The sequence below is a fragment of the Lutra lutra genome, chromosome 18 (genome assembly GCF_902655055.1).
Source record: "Lutra lutra chromosome 18, mLutLut1.2, whole genome shotgun sequence".
In the NCBI taxonomy this organism is placed as follows: Eukaryota; Metazoa; Chordata; class Mammalia; order Carnivora; family Mustelidae; genus Lutra; species Lutra lutra.
In genome coordinates this window covers 34,245,729-34,261,063 of record NC_062295.1, presented here as the reverse complement: position 1 = coordinate 34,261,063, position 15,335 = coordinate 34,245,729, and the positions used below count along the sequence as shown (strand labels likewise).

At 42.4% G+C, this 15,335-nt stretch overlaps 1 protein-coding gene and 1 long non-coding RNA gene across 2 annotated transcripts in view; one reads left to right on the top strand and one right to left on the bottom strand.

Annotated features, from left to right (window-relative positions):
* Positions 1–672, bottom strand: part of LOC125090258 (uncharacterized) — a 26,065-nt gene extending 25,393 nt beyond the window's left edge. The window contains exon 1 of the long non-coding RNA XR_007124257.1: positions 1–672. This exon is cut by the window's left edge and continues 478 nt beyond it. This is a non-coding gene — a long non-coding RNA (uncharacterized LOC125090258).
* Positions 673–720: 48 nt separating this feature from the next.
* Positions 721–15,335, top strand: part of ARPC1A (actin related protein 2/3 complex subunit 1A) — a 31,778-nt gene continuing 17,163 nt past the window's right edge. The window contains exons 1-3 of the mRNA XM_047712803.1: positions 721–876; positions 7,359–7,451; positions 12,387–12,491. Coding sequence (XP_047568759.1) covers positions 7,388–7,451; positions 12,387–12,491 — 169 coding nt within the window. The 5' untranslated portion in view covers positions 721–876; positions 7,359–7,387. The remainder of the gene's footprint in view (positions 877–7,358; positions 7,452–12,386; positions 12,492–15,335) is intronic.

Genomic DNA, 15,335 nt, shown 5'->3' with positions numbered 1-15,335 from the left:
CTAACCCTACCGAACAGAGCGTGACTCCGAAATGAGGAATGTGACTTCACTTTTGTGAACATCACCTTCTGAGCAAGCACTGGGGTCAAGCTTGAAAGCCACAAGAGGCATTCTGTTGGTGACCTGCAGTGGCCTCAAACGAAAGGAGGGCTGCTCCGGGATTTCTGTGGGTTCAGGGGAGCCAAGTCCAGCAGGAAGTGGGGTTCAGAAGCCTCAACTGTACAGCAAGCACTGTCTCCACGTGTTTGTGGGGCTGGGAGCGGGAGATGAATTCCCCCAACTCCTTTGTCCTATGGCGCCATTTTGGGAGCAGGGAACATGTGATTCCGACAGAAGAGAGGTCGAGAAGGTTCCTCGGGGAGGATCTCAGAGGCTTTCCACAGAAGGAAACTGGCTTTGAAGAGGGAAACTTCTCCCTGAAGGGAGAAAAATGTAGTCGTTCGTCGGGTCCCTGTGGCTCGAAAAGGCCTCAGTTCTAATTCGTTTCCTGACAAAAGCACTTGTGGAAAGCGCCAAGGCTCCACACCTCGGTCCGCGAGGCTGAGAAAACTTTCTGAGGAAAAGAAGAAGCCATCCACACTGCTTCGCCGCCACCTTCGAGCCGGTGTGCGACACCCCTTTGCAAGGGGGCGCTCAGAACCCCGGACCCTCCCCTCGCCGCACCCGCGCGGGACTCCGGCCGCGCTCCCAAGCTAAGCGCGTGCGCAGACAGCCGCGCGACCGCTCCGCGCAGGCGCCGTGGCCATTTCCGGGATCTGTCAGCCGCTCCCTCTGGGCCTCGGTCCTCCGCCCGCGCCCGCCGGAGCCTGTTCGCGTCGACTGACCAGAGTCCGCGAATTCTCCGCTCCGAGCCGGTCCGCACTGCCCCGATCCCAGGTAAGGGACAGCAGGGCGAGCTCCTGGCCCTGTCAGCCGCCACTGGGCCGGCTTCGCACCAGAGTTGAACCCGCGGGGGCGGTGAGGCGGGGGCTTAGGCCGCTGGGCTCAGGGGCGGGCCGGGTCTCCTGGCCCGGCCTCCGGTGGGGGCGGGGGATCCCCATTCTCCGTGGGACCCGCTGAGCCCCTGGGGTTCCCACACACATAGATCGCTTCTCTTCAGATTTTCCAGCTCCGAGCCTGCTTCGGTGCCAGAATTAGCGGCTTCTTCACCTGCGCTTCTTAGCCCCGTTTGCTCCTCTATGATGGGCGTTTATCACAATCTGTAAAATTGTAGTAAATGAGATGACCTTCCCCCTCGTCCGGCGTCGCGACGAACGTTCCTTTCTTTAGCATCTAGAATAATAGGTACTGCGCGGTGGGCGACCCTGGACGGTCCCGGTCCTGTCTAGGGGAGCCCTCAATCTTTGAGCTCTTGTGGGGACTGGGGGGCGTTCCTGAACTTGAAAGACCCTCCCCAGAGTTCTTAAAGCTTCCTCCGCTCGAGTGCCGCCTTCTCTTAAGTCAGTAACGCACAAACCCGCCCCTGCTCTCTCCGTGGGGCCTTTTATGTACCCCATTTCACGTTCCAGCCCCTCCAGTAGGACAGCCCCTATTCCAGTCCCGGCACCACCACTTCTTTGGGAATATTGCTTCTTAGAGTCCCTGTTTCCTCATCTGCAGTAGGAAGGTTCTTAGGGCTTTTTTTTTTTTTTTTTTTTTTTAAATCAAGTGAGCTTATTTGCATTAATTGCCTAGAATAGTACCTGGCCCAGAGTAGGTGCTTAATAAATACTAGCTATTCCTACTGTTCTGAGGATTCTGTGCATATGTATCTTCTCGTCCTTTCCTAACCTCGCCCACCCCCCACCTCCCAGACAGGAGGACCAGGAAAGTGTGAGATGTATTTATGTGTCTGGCCCTATCCCTGTACTTAACTACACTGCTGGGAACATGGTAGACACTTAATAAATTGTAGCTTAGAATCTTTGATTAGAAAGCCATCTATTTTCATACTGCAGCTCTGGAACTTGAAGGAAATGTTAACCTACTTTTATCTACTTCAACTCATTGGCTGAATTACTGAAGTTAAACTAGTTCAGTTCTTTTCTTTTTTAAATCAATTTTTTAAAAGATTTTATTTATTTATTTGACAGAGAGAGATCACAAGTAGGCAGAGAGGCAGGCAGAGAGAGAGAGGGAGAAGCAAGCTCCCTGCTGAACAGAGAGCCTGATGTGGGCCTCATTCCCAGAACTCTGGGATCATGACCTGAGCCATCCAGGCGCCCTTAAATCAATTTTATCTCACCTTTTGGTTTCAGGCAGGTCCTGGGTTTTTCAGGTATCTAAGGAAAAAGGAGAGGGTATCAGTCTGGAGGGTGTTTTTACCCTGTTAGGGAGTGGGTGTAACTGGCTGCTTCCTACCATAGTATTCAGAAACCTTCCAAGGTTAATTTATCTACTTATCACAATTAAAGGAGGGGATTATCTTGGAAAAATAACACTTGCTTGGAAGAAGAGTGCTGTTTTGATCTAGTTAACTAATCCTATGCTGAAACAAATTCTGCATAAAGAAGTTTAAAATGATCTGCCAGTGAGGCTGGTGCCTGGCATCGAAACCTGTCTCAGAATGTTGTGGAGGGTGTGGTGACCTTGTTGGAGTACCTGGGATTGCTGGGTTGGGTAATGAGAGCAATTAGAAACTGGATGAATCACAGTGTTGGAAACTGATCCTAAACAAGGAACTTAAATCTTTACTGTACAAATACTTTTAGGCTTCAGGGCCAAGAATTCAAAATGTATGTAGACATTTCCAGGTTCAGAGGATAATAACCAGTGTGTACTTCTAGAGATGGTTCAGAAGCCTTGGGTCAAAGGACGAGAGGGAACTAACTCAGCATCACTTCTGAGCTATGCTTTGTACTACACGTTTTCACATGTTATCTCATTTAATCCTCATACCTACAGCTTGGGATGTCAGTGACATGTCCGTTTTACATATTTTTTTTTAAATGAGATTTAGAGCTATTAAGTGACCTGCGATGGGTCTCATAGCCAGTATGTGATCAAGCCAAGATTCAAACTCAGGTCCCTTGGCTCCAGAGTCCATGGCAACCATACATCAGAATGACTGTACTCAAAGTGATAGATAAAAAAAGGAGTTGACGGGGCACCTGGGTGGCTCAGTGGGTTAAGCCGCTGCCTTCGGCTCAGGTCATGATCTCAGAGTCCTGGGATCGAGCCCCGCATCGGGCTCTCTGCTCAGCAGGGAGCCTGCTTCCTCCTCTCTCTCTGCCTGCCTCTCTGCCTGCTTGTGATCTCTCTGTCAAATAAATAAATAAAATCTTAAAAAAAAAAAAAAAAAGGAGTTGGGGGGTGCCTGGGTGGCTCAGTGGGTTGAGCCGCTGCCTTCGGCTCAGGTCATGATCTCAGGATCCTGGGATCGAGTCCCGCATCGGGCTCCCAGCTCTGCAGGGAGTCTGCTTCTCCCTCTGACCTTCTCCTCGCTCATGCTCTCTCTCACTGTCTCTCTCTCAAATAAATAAATAAAATCTTTAAAAAAAAAAAAAGATTTTATTTATTTGACAGAGAGAGAGATCACAAGTAGAGAGAGAGAGAGGAGGAAGCAGGCTCCCTGCGTAGCAGAGAGCCTGATGTGGGACTCGATCCCAGGACCCTGAGATCGTGACCTGAGGTGAAGGCAGAGGCTTAACCCACTGAGCCACCCAGGCAGCCCAGGTGTCACTTAAATATTAATCAGAGTTTAGAATTAAAATTATCATGCTATGACAGAAAGTATCTTTTTCTTGGGACAGAATTCATGCTATTACTCTCCTGCACTCACTGAGTTTGATGAATACAGACTCTGTTTACTGGGTGCCTTATAAATTTGACAAACGAGCGTTGTCATACTCTGCAGACTTTAAATATCTACATGATTATAAATGAAGTACAGGTCTAAGTGTATCTGCACATATGGAACTTGAATGATATAACAAACTTAGAAATGCAATTTTAGAAAGTAATTATGCCATTATGAAAATGTTTACCTCTTTTGAAAGCTTTGCTACTTTGCTTAAACTGAGTTGAGGGATGCTTGGCTGGCTCAGTCAGTGGAGCATGCAATTCTTTTTTTTTTTTTTTTTTTTAAGATTTTATTTATTTATTTGACAGACAGAGATCACAAGTAGGCCGAGAGGCAGGCAGAGAGAGAGAAGGGAGGCAAACTCCCTGCCGAGCAGAGAGCCTGATGTGGGGCTCGATCCCAGGATGCTAGGATCATGACCTAAGCCAAAGGCAGAGGCTTTAACCCACTGAGCCACCCAGGCGCCCGGAGCATGCAATTCTTGATCTCAGGATTGTAAATTCAAGCTTCACTATGAGTGTAGAGATTACTTAAAAATAAGTCTTTAGGAGTGCCTGGGTGGCTCAGTGGGTTAAAGCCTCTGCCTTCGGCTCAGGTCGTGATCCCAGGATCCTGGGATCGAGCCCCACATCAGGCTCTCTGCTCGGCAAGGAGTCTGCTTCCCTCCTCTCTCTGCCTGCCTCTCTGCCTACTTGTGATCTCTGTCTGTCAAATAAATAAATAAAATCTTAAAAAAAAAATAAGTCTTTAAAGAAAAGCTGGTTAACGAATGAGAACGTCTTTGCAACTGTTCCTTTCTTAACTATACCTGAAATAACGTGCTTTTATTGCGTGTAGTCATGTTGAATTATTTGTAGGCCAGTTTTGTTTTAATTAACAAATGAGCCTTTAAAATATGGCTTTTGAACTAAATTGCTTTTAATTGAGATATTTGTGACACGGTATGTTATTTTGAGTAACTGTGAGTAAAATCTGTTGTGAAGGGTGAGTATCTGATATCAGCTCTAAAGAGAGAATCATGCAGTGAGCATCTGGAAGTTTGTTTTAAAAAAAACACATTAAGCAGCCTCATTTGAATTCGTTTAAAACTTTTTTTTTTTTTTTTAATTTCCAGGTAGAGGCTGGTTTTCTTGTGAATTGCAGTTTGCTTTCTAGAACATGTAAGAGTAAAAAACCAGTGACCTAAATATCTTCACTTTATTTTATTTTATTTTTTTTTAAATATTTTATTTATTTATTTGACAGAGAGAGATCACAAGTAGACAGAGGCAGGCGGAGAGGGAGAGAGGGAAGCAGGCTCCCTGCCGAGCAAAGAGCCCGATGCGGGACTCGATCCCAGGACCCTGAGATCATGAACTGAGCCGAAGGCAGTGGCTTAACCCACTGAGCCACCCAGGCGCCCCAAATATCTTCACTTTAAAGTAGACTATGAAACACTGACATTTCTCTGCCAGTTTAAGATATCATATGTTTTATTTAAGAGTGCACTTCATTTCTTTTTGACCTTTGGATTCCTTTACAACAATTAACAGAGACATTTCTTCTGCCTTCCACTGAGATTGATTTCTGTTTTGTCTGCTGAACTTTGTTCACTTCATAACCTTCTGCTGTCCTTTCCATTCATTTCCTATTTACATCCAAATTCCTGTCTTACATTGCATGCTCCACCCTAGGTTAAAGACTTGTACTAAAATGTATTGAAACTTCAGAGTGTTGTGTATTTAAAGTTGTATTTACAGTATTCTAAGAGGGGTTTGTGGGTGGCTCAGTGGGTTAAAGCCTCTGCCTTTGGCTCAGGTCATGATCCCAGGGTCCTGGGATGGAGCCCTGCATCGGGCTCTCTGCTCCGCGGTAGTCTGCTTCCTCCTCTCTCTCTGCCTGCCTCCCTGCCTACTTGTGATCTCAGTCTGTCAAATAAATAAATAAAATCTTAAAAAAAAAAAAAAATAGGGGCGCCTGGGTGGCTCAGTGGGTTAAAGCCTCTGCCTTCAGCTCGGGTAATGATACCGGAGTCCTGGGATTGAGCCCCGCCTCGGGCTCTCTGCTCAGCAGGGAGCCTGCTTTCTCCTCTCTCTCTGCCTGCCTCTCTGCCTATTTGTGATCTCTGTCTGTCAAATAAATAAATAAGTAAAATCTTAAAAAAAAAATCTTAAAAAAAAATAAAGTATTCTAAGAATGTCTCTTAGAAATGATAGAGGAGGATCTGGCTGCTTTTTTAAAAAAGATTTCTCTTATTTCAGGTCATAGTTGCCTCTTTGGATCTAGATTTGGATATCTATGAAATAGAGAATTTTATTTGATTTTTAATTTAACGATGTTTCACAGATTCCTGCTTTTCATTTTCAGTAAAAAGTTTAAAGAGGAATGTAACACCTGATTAGTATACTTTTTGTGTAGATTTTCCAGTTGTTAACATTTTGCCAAATTTGCTCTTTATATTATATAATCTACTTGTTGTCCTGAAGTACTGAAAATAAATTACAGAAATCATGACACTTCATCCTTAAACACTTCACATCTTTATCTCCTCAGTTAGTACACGCTATCTAATGGTAAACAGTTGCAGTTAAGACATTGGAAATAACTCCATATTGTTATGTAATATGTAGTACAAATTCATATTTTCCTACAATTGTACCAAATATGTCTCCTATGGCTATTGTAAAAATAGATCAAGTGTCATTTGTCGAATTTGATTTTCATAGCTCTTTTAATCTAGAACAGTCTGCTTCACACCCATTGCCTTTTATGAATAATAGTCCAGGCCAGTTGTTTTCTAGGATAGCATATATATATTCTGGTTTGAACTTTTTTTTTTTTTTTTTTTTTTTATTAAAAAAAATTTTTTTTTAAGATTTTATTTATTTGGTTTGAACTTTTTATTCCCCCTTTGTGTTATTTGACTCATTCCACTCCCCTTTATTTCCTCAAAACTGGGAAGTAGGTCTGGGTCTTGATTGGATTTAAATCAAATATGTGTGTCAGATACTTGGTAGGTGGGTTGGAGGTATTACCAGGTTTCTCCAGGATAGTCCTGTGACCTGTTGTCACAACATAATTAATAATGCCCCTTTCTGCTTTCTTAAACATTTTCTGGTCTGGATGATAAATTAAGTAGTCACTATTTTTAAGTGATGATGTGTGTACTTTGTGTTTTCTTCCATTGGGAAGCCCATCAGATTAGATTGTTCCAGTCTTTTCAATAATAAGTTTGATCCCTTGGTAAGATGGTGACTGCCAGAATTTTTTTGTTGTTGTTAAGGCCCATTTTTCTCTTTTTGAAATTAGTAAATAATCTGTGGGGTGATAATTTGAGACTGTGTGACTATCCTGTACCCCAGTGGTCTTTAACTCATGGTTTTGGAGTCCCCTGATGACCCTTGACAGAATAAACTATACATTGGTACATTGGTGGTTACAGTGCTTGTTGTATTTAAATGATTTAGTTTTGACATTGAGATTGATTTTTTTAGTGGGACAGTAATGTTTTATTCATCCCCAAACATTTTGGAATCCCCAGATAACTTAAATGTGTGTTGCCTGCCTTTTAAATGCTTTTTTCTGTTGCTTATTACAGCTTTCTATCCTTTGAAAACACTAAGAATAATGTCCCTACATCAGTTTTTACTAGAGCCAATCACCTGTCATGCCTGGAACAGAGATCGTACCCGTAAGTATGCTATTACTTTTACTCCTTTATTTTGGTGCCTTTGATATTTTTATGTGTAAGCACTTTTTTAGGGACCACATATTTGTGTCACATGTGGAAAGGGCATGGCCATGGATTCGGCAGGAAACTAGGTCAGTTGTTTGGTTTATAGATAAGAGAAACCAAGGCCTAGAGTTTCCAGTGGAAAGACTTTCTACTGGTTAATGTCAGAGCCATTGCTAGCATCTAAGCCTTCTGGTTCTGTGTCCATATCTTTGTCTACAGCACCAGTTGGAGGATGGTTTATATCAGAGGCATCTTTGATTGGCTTAAGAGCCTAGGTTTTGGGGCACCTGGGTGGCTCAGTGGGTTAAGCCTCTGCCTCCGGCTCAGGTCATGATCTCAGGGTCCTTGGATCGAGCCCTGCATTGGGTTCTCTGGTCAGCAGGGAGCCTGCTTCCTCCCTTTCTCTCTGCCTGCCTCTCTGCCTACTTGTGATCTCTATCAAATAAGTAAATAAAATCTTTGAAAAAAAGAAAAAAAAAAAAAAAAAAAAAAGAGCCCAGGGTCTGGAATGGTTGTGTAGTAATGTGACAGTCTTCCAGTATTTAGTCAGAATACTAAGACCTAGAAGTAAGCCATTATAGAGATGTATAGTTTACCCCTGATGTGTTAAGACCAATATTAGCCACCCACGCAGCCCCTAGACATACCGTAAGTTTATTCATCAGTTGGTGGACATTTGGGTTGTTGCCACTTTTTGGCTATTATGAATAACGCTGCTGTGAACATTCCATGTACCAGTTGGTTTTTTGTTTTGTTTTGTTTTTTTAAGATTTTATTTATTCATTTGACAGACAGAGATCACAAGTAGGTAGAGAAGCAGGCAGAGAAAGAAGAGGTAGCAAGCTCCCTGCTGAGCAGAGAGCCCGATTCGGGGCTCGATCCCAGGACCCTGAAATCACGGACAGAGCCGAAGGCAGAGGCTTTAACCCACTGAGCCACCCAGGCACCCCTATGTACCAGTTTTTATGTGAATATATGTTTTCAATTTCCTGAGTTTATACCTAGAAGTTGAATTCCTGGGCCGTATAGTAACTCAGTGGACCATTTTGGGGAGCTGCCAGTCTGCTTTCCCAAAATGGTTGTGCCATTTTATATTTTCAGTAGTAGTGTATAAAGGTTCCCATTTGTCTGTGTCCTTGTCAATACTTGTTATTGTTTGCCTTTTATATTTTAGCTATGTACCCACTATATTCTAGTAGATATAAAGTAGTATCTCAATGTAGTTTTGATTTGCATTTCCCTGTTCATGATTAATGATGTTGAGCATCTTTTCACATGTTTATTGGCTATATACCTTCTTTTGGAAAAATGTCTATTTAGATCCTTTGCCTTTTTTAAAAATTGGGTTGTCTGTTCATTGTTGAGTGGTAAGAGTTCTTTTATATACTCGATACAAGTCCCTTACACAATATATAATTTACAAATTTCCCATTCTGTGGGTTGTCTTTTCACCTTTTTTTTTTTTTTTTTTTTTTTTTTGGTCTTTTCACTTTCTTGATCATATCCTCTGAAGCACAAAAGTTTTTAGTTTTGAAAAAGTCTAGTTTATTTTTTCTTTTGTTGCTGTGCATTTTCTGTTGTATCTAAGAAACCATTTAATTCAAGGTCACCAAGATGTATACCTATGTTTTCTTCTAAGAGACTTAGTTTTAGCCTTGTCTGTACATTTTGCATCCATTTTGAATTAATTTTTGTCTAAGTTGTGAGATAGGGGGCCCAGCTTCATTCTTTTGCGTGTGGCTCTCCAGTTGTCCTGACAGCGTTTGTTGAAGACTATTCTCTCCTTAGCGAACTGTCCTGGTACTCTTGTCAGTAATCAGTTGACTGTAAATGTGAAGGCTTATTGGACTCTCAACTCTGTTTCATTGATCTTTATGTCTGTCCTAATGTCAGGACCACACTGTCTTGGTTACTGTAGCTTTATGTAGTAAGTTTTGAAATTGGAAAGTGTGAGTTCCAACTTTGTACTTCTTTCCCAAGATTATTCCGGCTCTTCTAGGTCCCTTCCATTTCCATATGAATTTAAGGGTCATTTTACTAATTTCTGCAAGGGAGCCAGCTGAGATTTTGATAGAGATTGCTTTCAATCTAATCTGTAATGTGACAGGATGGTGACTCTAGAGCTTCTATTTTGTGATCATCTCAGTTTCATAGCTGAGTTTCGTGTGTCCTCTGTCTCTACTTTCCCATGTAAAAATGGGTTTTTGGAGTATTTCCAGTTATTTTTAATAGAAAGTTATCATTGTTTTCATTTAAGCTACTTGATAAACTTAATATATTAAGACCTATTTTTATTATTATAATTTGAAATTTATAGCATTTTCAACTTTAGATTTGGATTTGGCTTTTGAAGCATCTTAGAATTTTAGAGAAATGTATGTAACTGGTTTTGAGAAAGTACTTAAAGTCTTAGGATTTTAGAGCTCAATATTTATCTGGTTCCACAGTTTCATCTGTAAAACAGATGTAACTTTCCTAAGGAGGGAAAGGGAAAGTAAGATAATAGAAGGAGGGAACTAGTAAATGATCTAAAGTCTGAATCATAGATCCTAATTTTAATTTTTTTTTTTTTTTTTTTAGATTTTATTTATTTATTTGACAGAGAGAGATCACAAGTAGGCAGAGAGGCAGGCAGAGAGAGAGGGGGAAGCAGGCTCCCTGTGAGCAGAGAGCCTGATGCGGGACTCGATCCCAGAACCCTGAGATCATGACCTGAGCTGAAGGCAGAGGCTTAACCCACTGAGCCACCCAGGCGCCCCAGATCCTAATTTTAATTTTAAGAAATCAGTATTTTGGGTGCCTGAGTGCTGAGATGGTTAAGCATCTATCTGCCTTCAGCTCAGGTCATGATCCCAGGGTCCTGGGATTGAGTCCTGCATCAGGCTCCCTGCTCACCAGGAGTCAGCCTCTCCCTCTCCTTCTGCCCCTCCCCCCCTGCTTGTGCTTGCTCACAAGCTCTCTGTCTTTCTCTCTCTCATGCTCTCTCTCTCAAATAAATCTTTAAAAAAAATTCAGTGTTTTGGTTTTTTTTTTTTTTAAAGATTTTATTTACTTGTCAGAGAGAGAGGGAGAGAGAGCGAGCACAGGCAGACAGAATGGCAGGCAGAGGCAGAGGGAGAAGCAGGCTCCCCGCTGAGCAAGGAGCCCGATGCGGGACTCGATCCCAGGACGCTGGGATCATGACCTGAGCCGAAGGCAGCTGCCCAACCAACTGAGCCACCCAGGCGTCCCTTGTTTTTTTTTTTTTTAATGGATGAACTAGAAAGCAAAAAAATCAATATAAATTTAAAAGAAATCTATCATATATATATCTATTCTTAATATTTCAAATTGGTCTGTGAGATTTCTCTTGAAAACAGAATTTTATAATTCATATTGGCTTTATTGTAAAGGGAAACTGATGTATTTTATGAGCAGAATCAAGTTTTTTTTTTCTTGTTTTGATAAATTGATGGTTGGAACCTGGGTGCATGATAGCAGTAATGAGAACGTTTGATTTTCAGTGTTTTCTGAAACACTGAATTTCTTTTTTTTTTTTTTTAAGGTTTTATTTATTTATTTGACAGAGAGCGCAAGTAGGCAGAGAGGCAGGCAGAGAGAGAGGAAGGGAAGCAGGCTCCCTGCCGAGCAGAGAGCCCGACACGGGGCTCAATCCCAGAACCCTGGGATCATGACCCGAGCTGAAGGCAGAGGCTTTAACCCACTGAGCCACCCAGGCGCCCCTGAAACACTGAATTTCTTACAGAAAGTAAATATATATTGCTAATAATGTTGGGCAGGTGAAATAAAATATCAAATATATTTACTATGGGCTAGAATTATAGCAGCAAAGTATGGTAACTTTTTAAATTCTTACTGGTTAGAATCTTTATAGTTGTGTATGTCTCTAATAAAATAAGTATGTATGTATGTATGTATGTATTTATTTATTTATTATTTAAAGATTTGATTTATTTATTTGAGAGAGAGAGATCATGAGCAGGGTGGAGGGATGGAGGGAGAGGTAGTCTCCCTGCCGAGCTGGGAGCCCGATGCGGGAGTTGGACCTGAGCCGAAGGCAGACGCTCACTCAACCAACTCAGACACCCAGGCACCCTAAAATGAATTTTTAAATTCATTTTTTCTAGAAAATATTTTAAAATATGGGATCCAAGTAGAGGTAAAAAGAATAGGAATTTTTCAGGGGTGAATCTTGGGAACCGTTTTTTTTGTTTGTTTGTTTGGTTTTTTTTTTTTAGATTTTATTTATTTATTTGACAGACGGAGATCACAAGTAGGCAGAGAGGCAGGCAGAGAGAGAGAAGGAAGCAGGCTTCCCACTGAGCAGAGAGCCCGATTCGGGGCTCGATCCCAGAACCCTGGAATCATGGCCTGAGCCGAAGGCAGAGGCTTTAACCCACTGAGCCACCCAGGCGCCCCAGGAACAGTATTTTTAAAAACAGATTTCTTACTCCTTCCTTGAGCCTATTTTTAAAATGCTGTCTGTTGAAATGCCTTACTGGCTGATTCGGTGGAGCATGTGACTCTTCATCTTGGAGTTGTGAGTTCGAGTCCCATGTTGGGTGTAGAGATTACTTAAAATAAATAAAAATCTTAAAAAAACAAAACCAGGATGCCTGGGTGGATCAGTCGGTTAAGCCTCTGCCTTCAGCTCAGGTGATGATCCCAGGGTTCTGGGATCGGGTCCTGCATAGGGCTCCTTGCTCAGCAGGGAGCCTGCTTCTCCCTCTGTCTGCCATTCCCCCTGCTTGTGTGCATGCTTGCTTGCTCGCTCTTTCTCTGACAAATAAGTAAAATCCTTAAAAAAAAAAAAAAAAGCCAACTGTAACATCTCTCTTTTTTGGTGACAATTTCAAGTTCAGGTGATAACTGTTGACTTTTTTCCTCCAGAGATTGCTCTTAGCCCCAACAATCATGAAGTCCACATCTATAAGAAGAACGGGAGCCAGTGGGTGAAAGCTCATGAGCTCAAGGAGCACAACGGACACATTACAGGTAAAGTAAGACCCCCGTGAGCTTAGCGTGATACTGGCAGCTCGAACAGTCTTCCATTAAATAAAGAGCCTGACAAAATAGGTCTGCCATAATATTTAAAGTTGTGCAGCATTTACTGAGTTTTCTTTGGAAAACTTGAGAAAATAAGCATCATAGTGATCTCAGTTTTTAAGTGCTCCTTTCAGCCCAGCTGGTCCACAGCACCCCACTAGTGTAGGGAAAACACGGATCCTGCTCTGAGGAGTGAAGAGCTTAGATGAGGTGACAAGATGAGAAAGTGAAAACTAGACATCTAGCGTGTCAGCTGTGGGGAAACATATGCCAGACTGTGTTCCCAAGTGCTGAGGGGACACAGTGTCTTCCAAAAGCTTTCTGTATGTTGTTGGTGGGACTAGGAAGACATTGCAAAATACCAGAAAGGACAAAGAGTAACGTAACAAACACCCACATTGCCACCACCTGGAAGTAACAACTCTGTCAGAATACTGAGGAAACAGAGCTTTGATAATAAGGAGGAGTATTTGAGATAACAGTACAGTCCCCTCCCACCACCAGTCCTGTTCCCATTTCCCAGAAGCAGTCTGTAATTTGGTATGACATTGTCCCAGTTCGTTTTTAATACTTGTCCGCACACACATACGTATTCGTAAGCAGTCTTTAGTATTTGGGGCTGGTATGTGGAAGTGCTACAGAAATGGCATCGTGGTGTGCATCTCGAACTTGCTTTTACATTTCACGTTGTTCCTGAGCCCTATGTTGATCAAGTTCATTCCCTTTAACCCCTGTTTAACAATTCATACCACTTTTTATTTACTCTTCTCTCCTGTGAAGGATATTTAGGTCATTTGCAGTTTTTCCTGATAGTGAAGTGCTAAATCGAGCATCCCTGTGCACGTCTCTGTGTGTGCGTGACTGTTGACGTCAGGCTTGTTGTACCTCCGGGATGTGCACATGTTCATTGCCAGACGTGGTCACACTGCCCTCATCTCGGCTCCCCAGGATGGGAGTGCTTATCCTCCCCCATCCCACACCTACTTGATAGATCAGAGGGTCAGATGACTGAGGGGTTGTGTCTCTAGAAATTGCATTTTCCTGATTAATAAAAAGGTTGAGCATATTTTCTGATGTTTATTAGCCATTCTGGGTTTCTTTCTTAGACTTTTCTGTTCATTACTCCTGACCATTTTTCCATTGAGTTTTTATACTTTTCCTATTGATTTGTAGAAGACAGGATCTTAAAGCATGACTCTGAGGCACTTTCCTGAGTGTAGCTTAGCTTTCATCTTTGACAAGAACTATCAACATATAGTTGGATAAAGCTGGCGAGCAGAGCAGGCTGAATTTTATCAAGCCGGTGTCAAATAAGGGTGGAGGAGGAGTAAGATAAAAATGGAGGAGGCGCCTGGGTGGCTCACTGGGTTGAGGCCTCTGCCTTCGGCTCGGATCGTGGTCCCAGGGTCCTGGGATCAAGCCCCACATCGGGCTCTCTGCTCAGTGGAGAGCCCACTTTCCCCCCTCTCTCTCTCTGCCTGCCTCTCTGCCTACTTGTGATCTCTCCGTCAAATAAATAAATAAAATCTTAAAAAAAAGAAAAATTAAAAATGGAGAATTTTCCTAATGGTTTTCAGAATTCAGTGAACCAAATCCTGGTACCAAATTTTAACAGAATGAATTGCTTTTTTGTGAAGTGATAATCTGGCTCTTTTTAGAAGAACATATTCACTTACTGCTGTATTCAGAAAGAATTCTTTTTTTTTTTTTTTTCTTAAGATTTTATTTATGAGGTCGCCTGGGTGGCTCAGTGGGTTAAGCCTCTGCCTTCAGCTCAGGTCATGATCTCGGGGCCCTGGGATTGAGTCCCGCATCAGGCTCTCTGCTTGGCAGGGAGCCTGCTTCCTCCTCTTTCTCTCTCTGCTTGCTTCTCTGCCTACTTGTGATCTCTCTCTGCCAAATAAAATCTTAAAAAAAAAAAAAAAAAGAAAAGATTTTATTTATTTATTTGACAGACAGAGATCACAAGTAGGCAGAGAGTCAGGCGGAGAGAGAGAGTGGAGGAAGCAGGTTTCCTGCTGGGCAGAGAGCGTGATTCGGGGCTCGATCCCAGGACCCTGGGATCATGACCTGAGCTGAAGGCAGAGGCTTTAACCCACTGAGCCACCCAGGTGCCCCACAAATTTTTTTTTTTTTTTTAATGGTGACCCTGGAATTCTGCCTCTAGTCCTCCAATGTCCTGATTAGCTTAAAGATATCTGTCCCCCCAGCCAGAGAAAAACAGCATGTTTTGACCTTCTGCACCCTTTCCATTGTATTCCCCAGCAAAAACTCATGAGCACCCCTTCTTGTTTGGGCCCGTGACTTGTATGTGATGCTCTTGAGCAAACTGGGAGCCAACTGACTCTATTACCGAGCTAGCACGAAAGACAGAATTTATAATTTCTATTTTTTTGCTGTTGCTTTCCCTTAACCTTATTTCTATTAGGTTTGGCCCATTTTCTTTACATTCCTTTGCCAGTGGCCTTGTGTCCTAAAAATAAGAACATTCATAGTTTAATTTGGCATTTTAGCATTAGGAAATACTTCTAAGTGAGAAAGGGCTAAGGTGAAAGACCAAAGACATAGCCAGAAAAGTGAAATACTTAGTTATGTTCTTTTTCTCTTCTGCTTCCCTTTTGGAGTCCTTTGAACTTGGGCCTGTTTTCATCCAAATGTTCAAATGACATTTTTTTTTTAGATCTGAAAAACTGTTGTTGGAAAATTCTAAATATAACTCTCTGGCAAGAGACCAAGGATCAAACATATTTCTCAGAAAGATAGTAACTACAGAAAAAAAGAAAATCTTCTGAA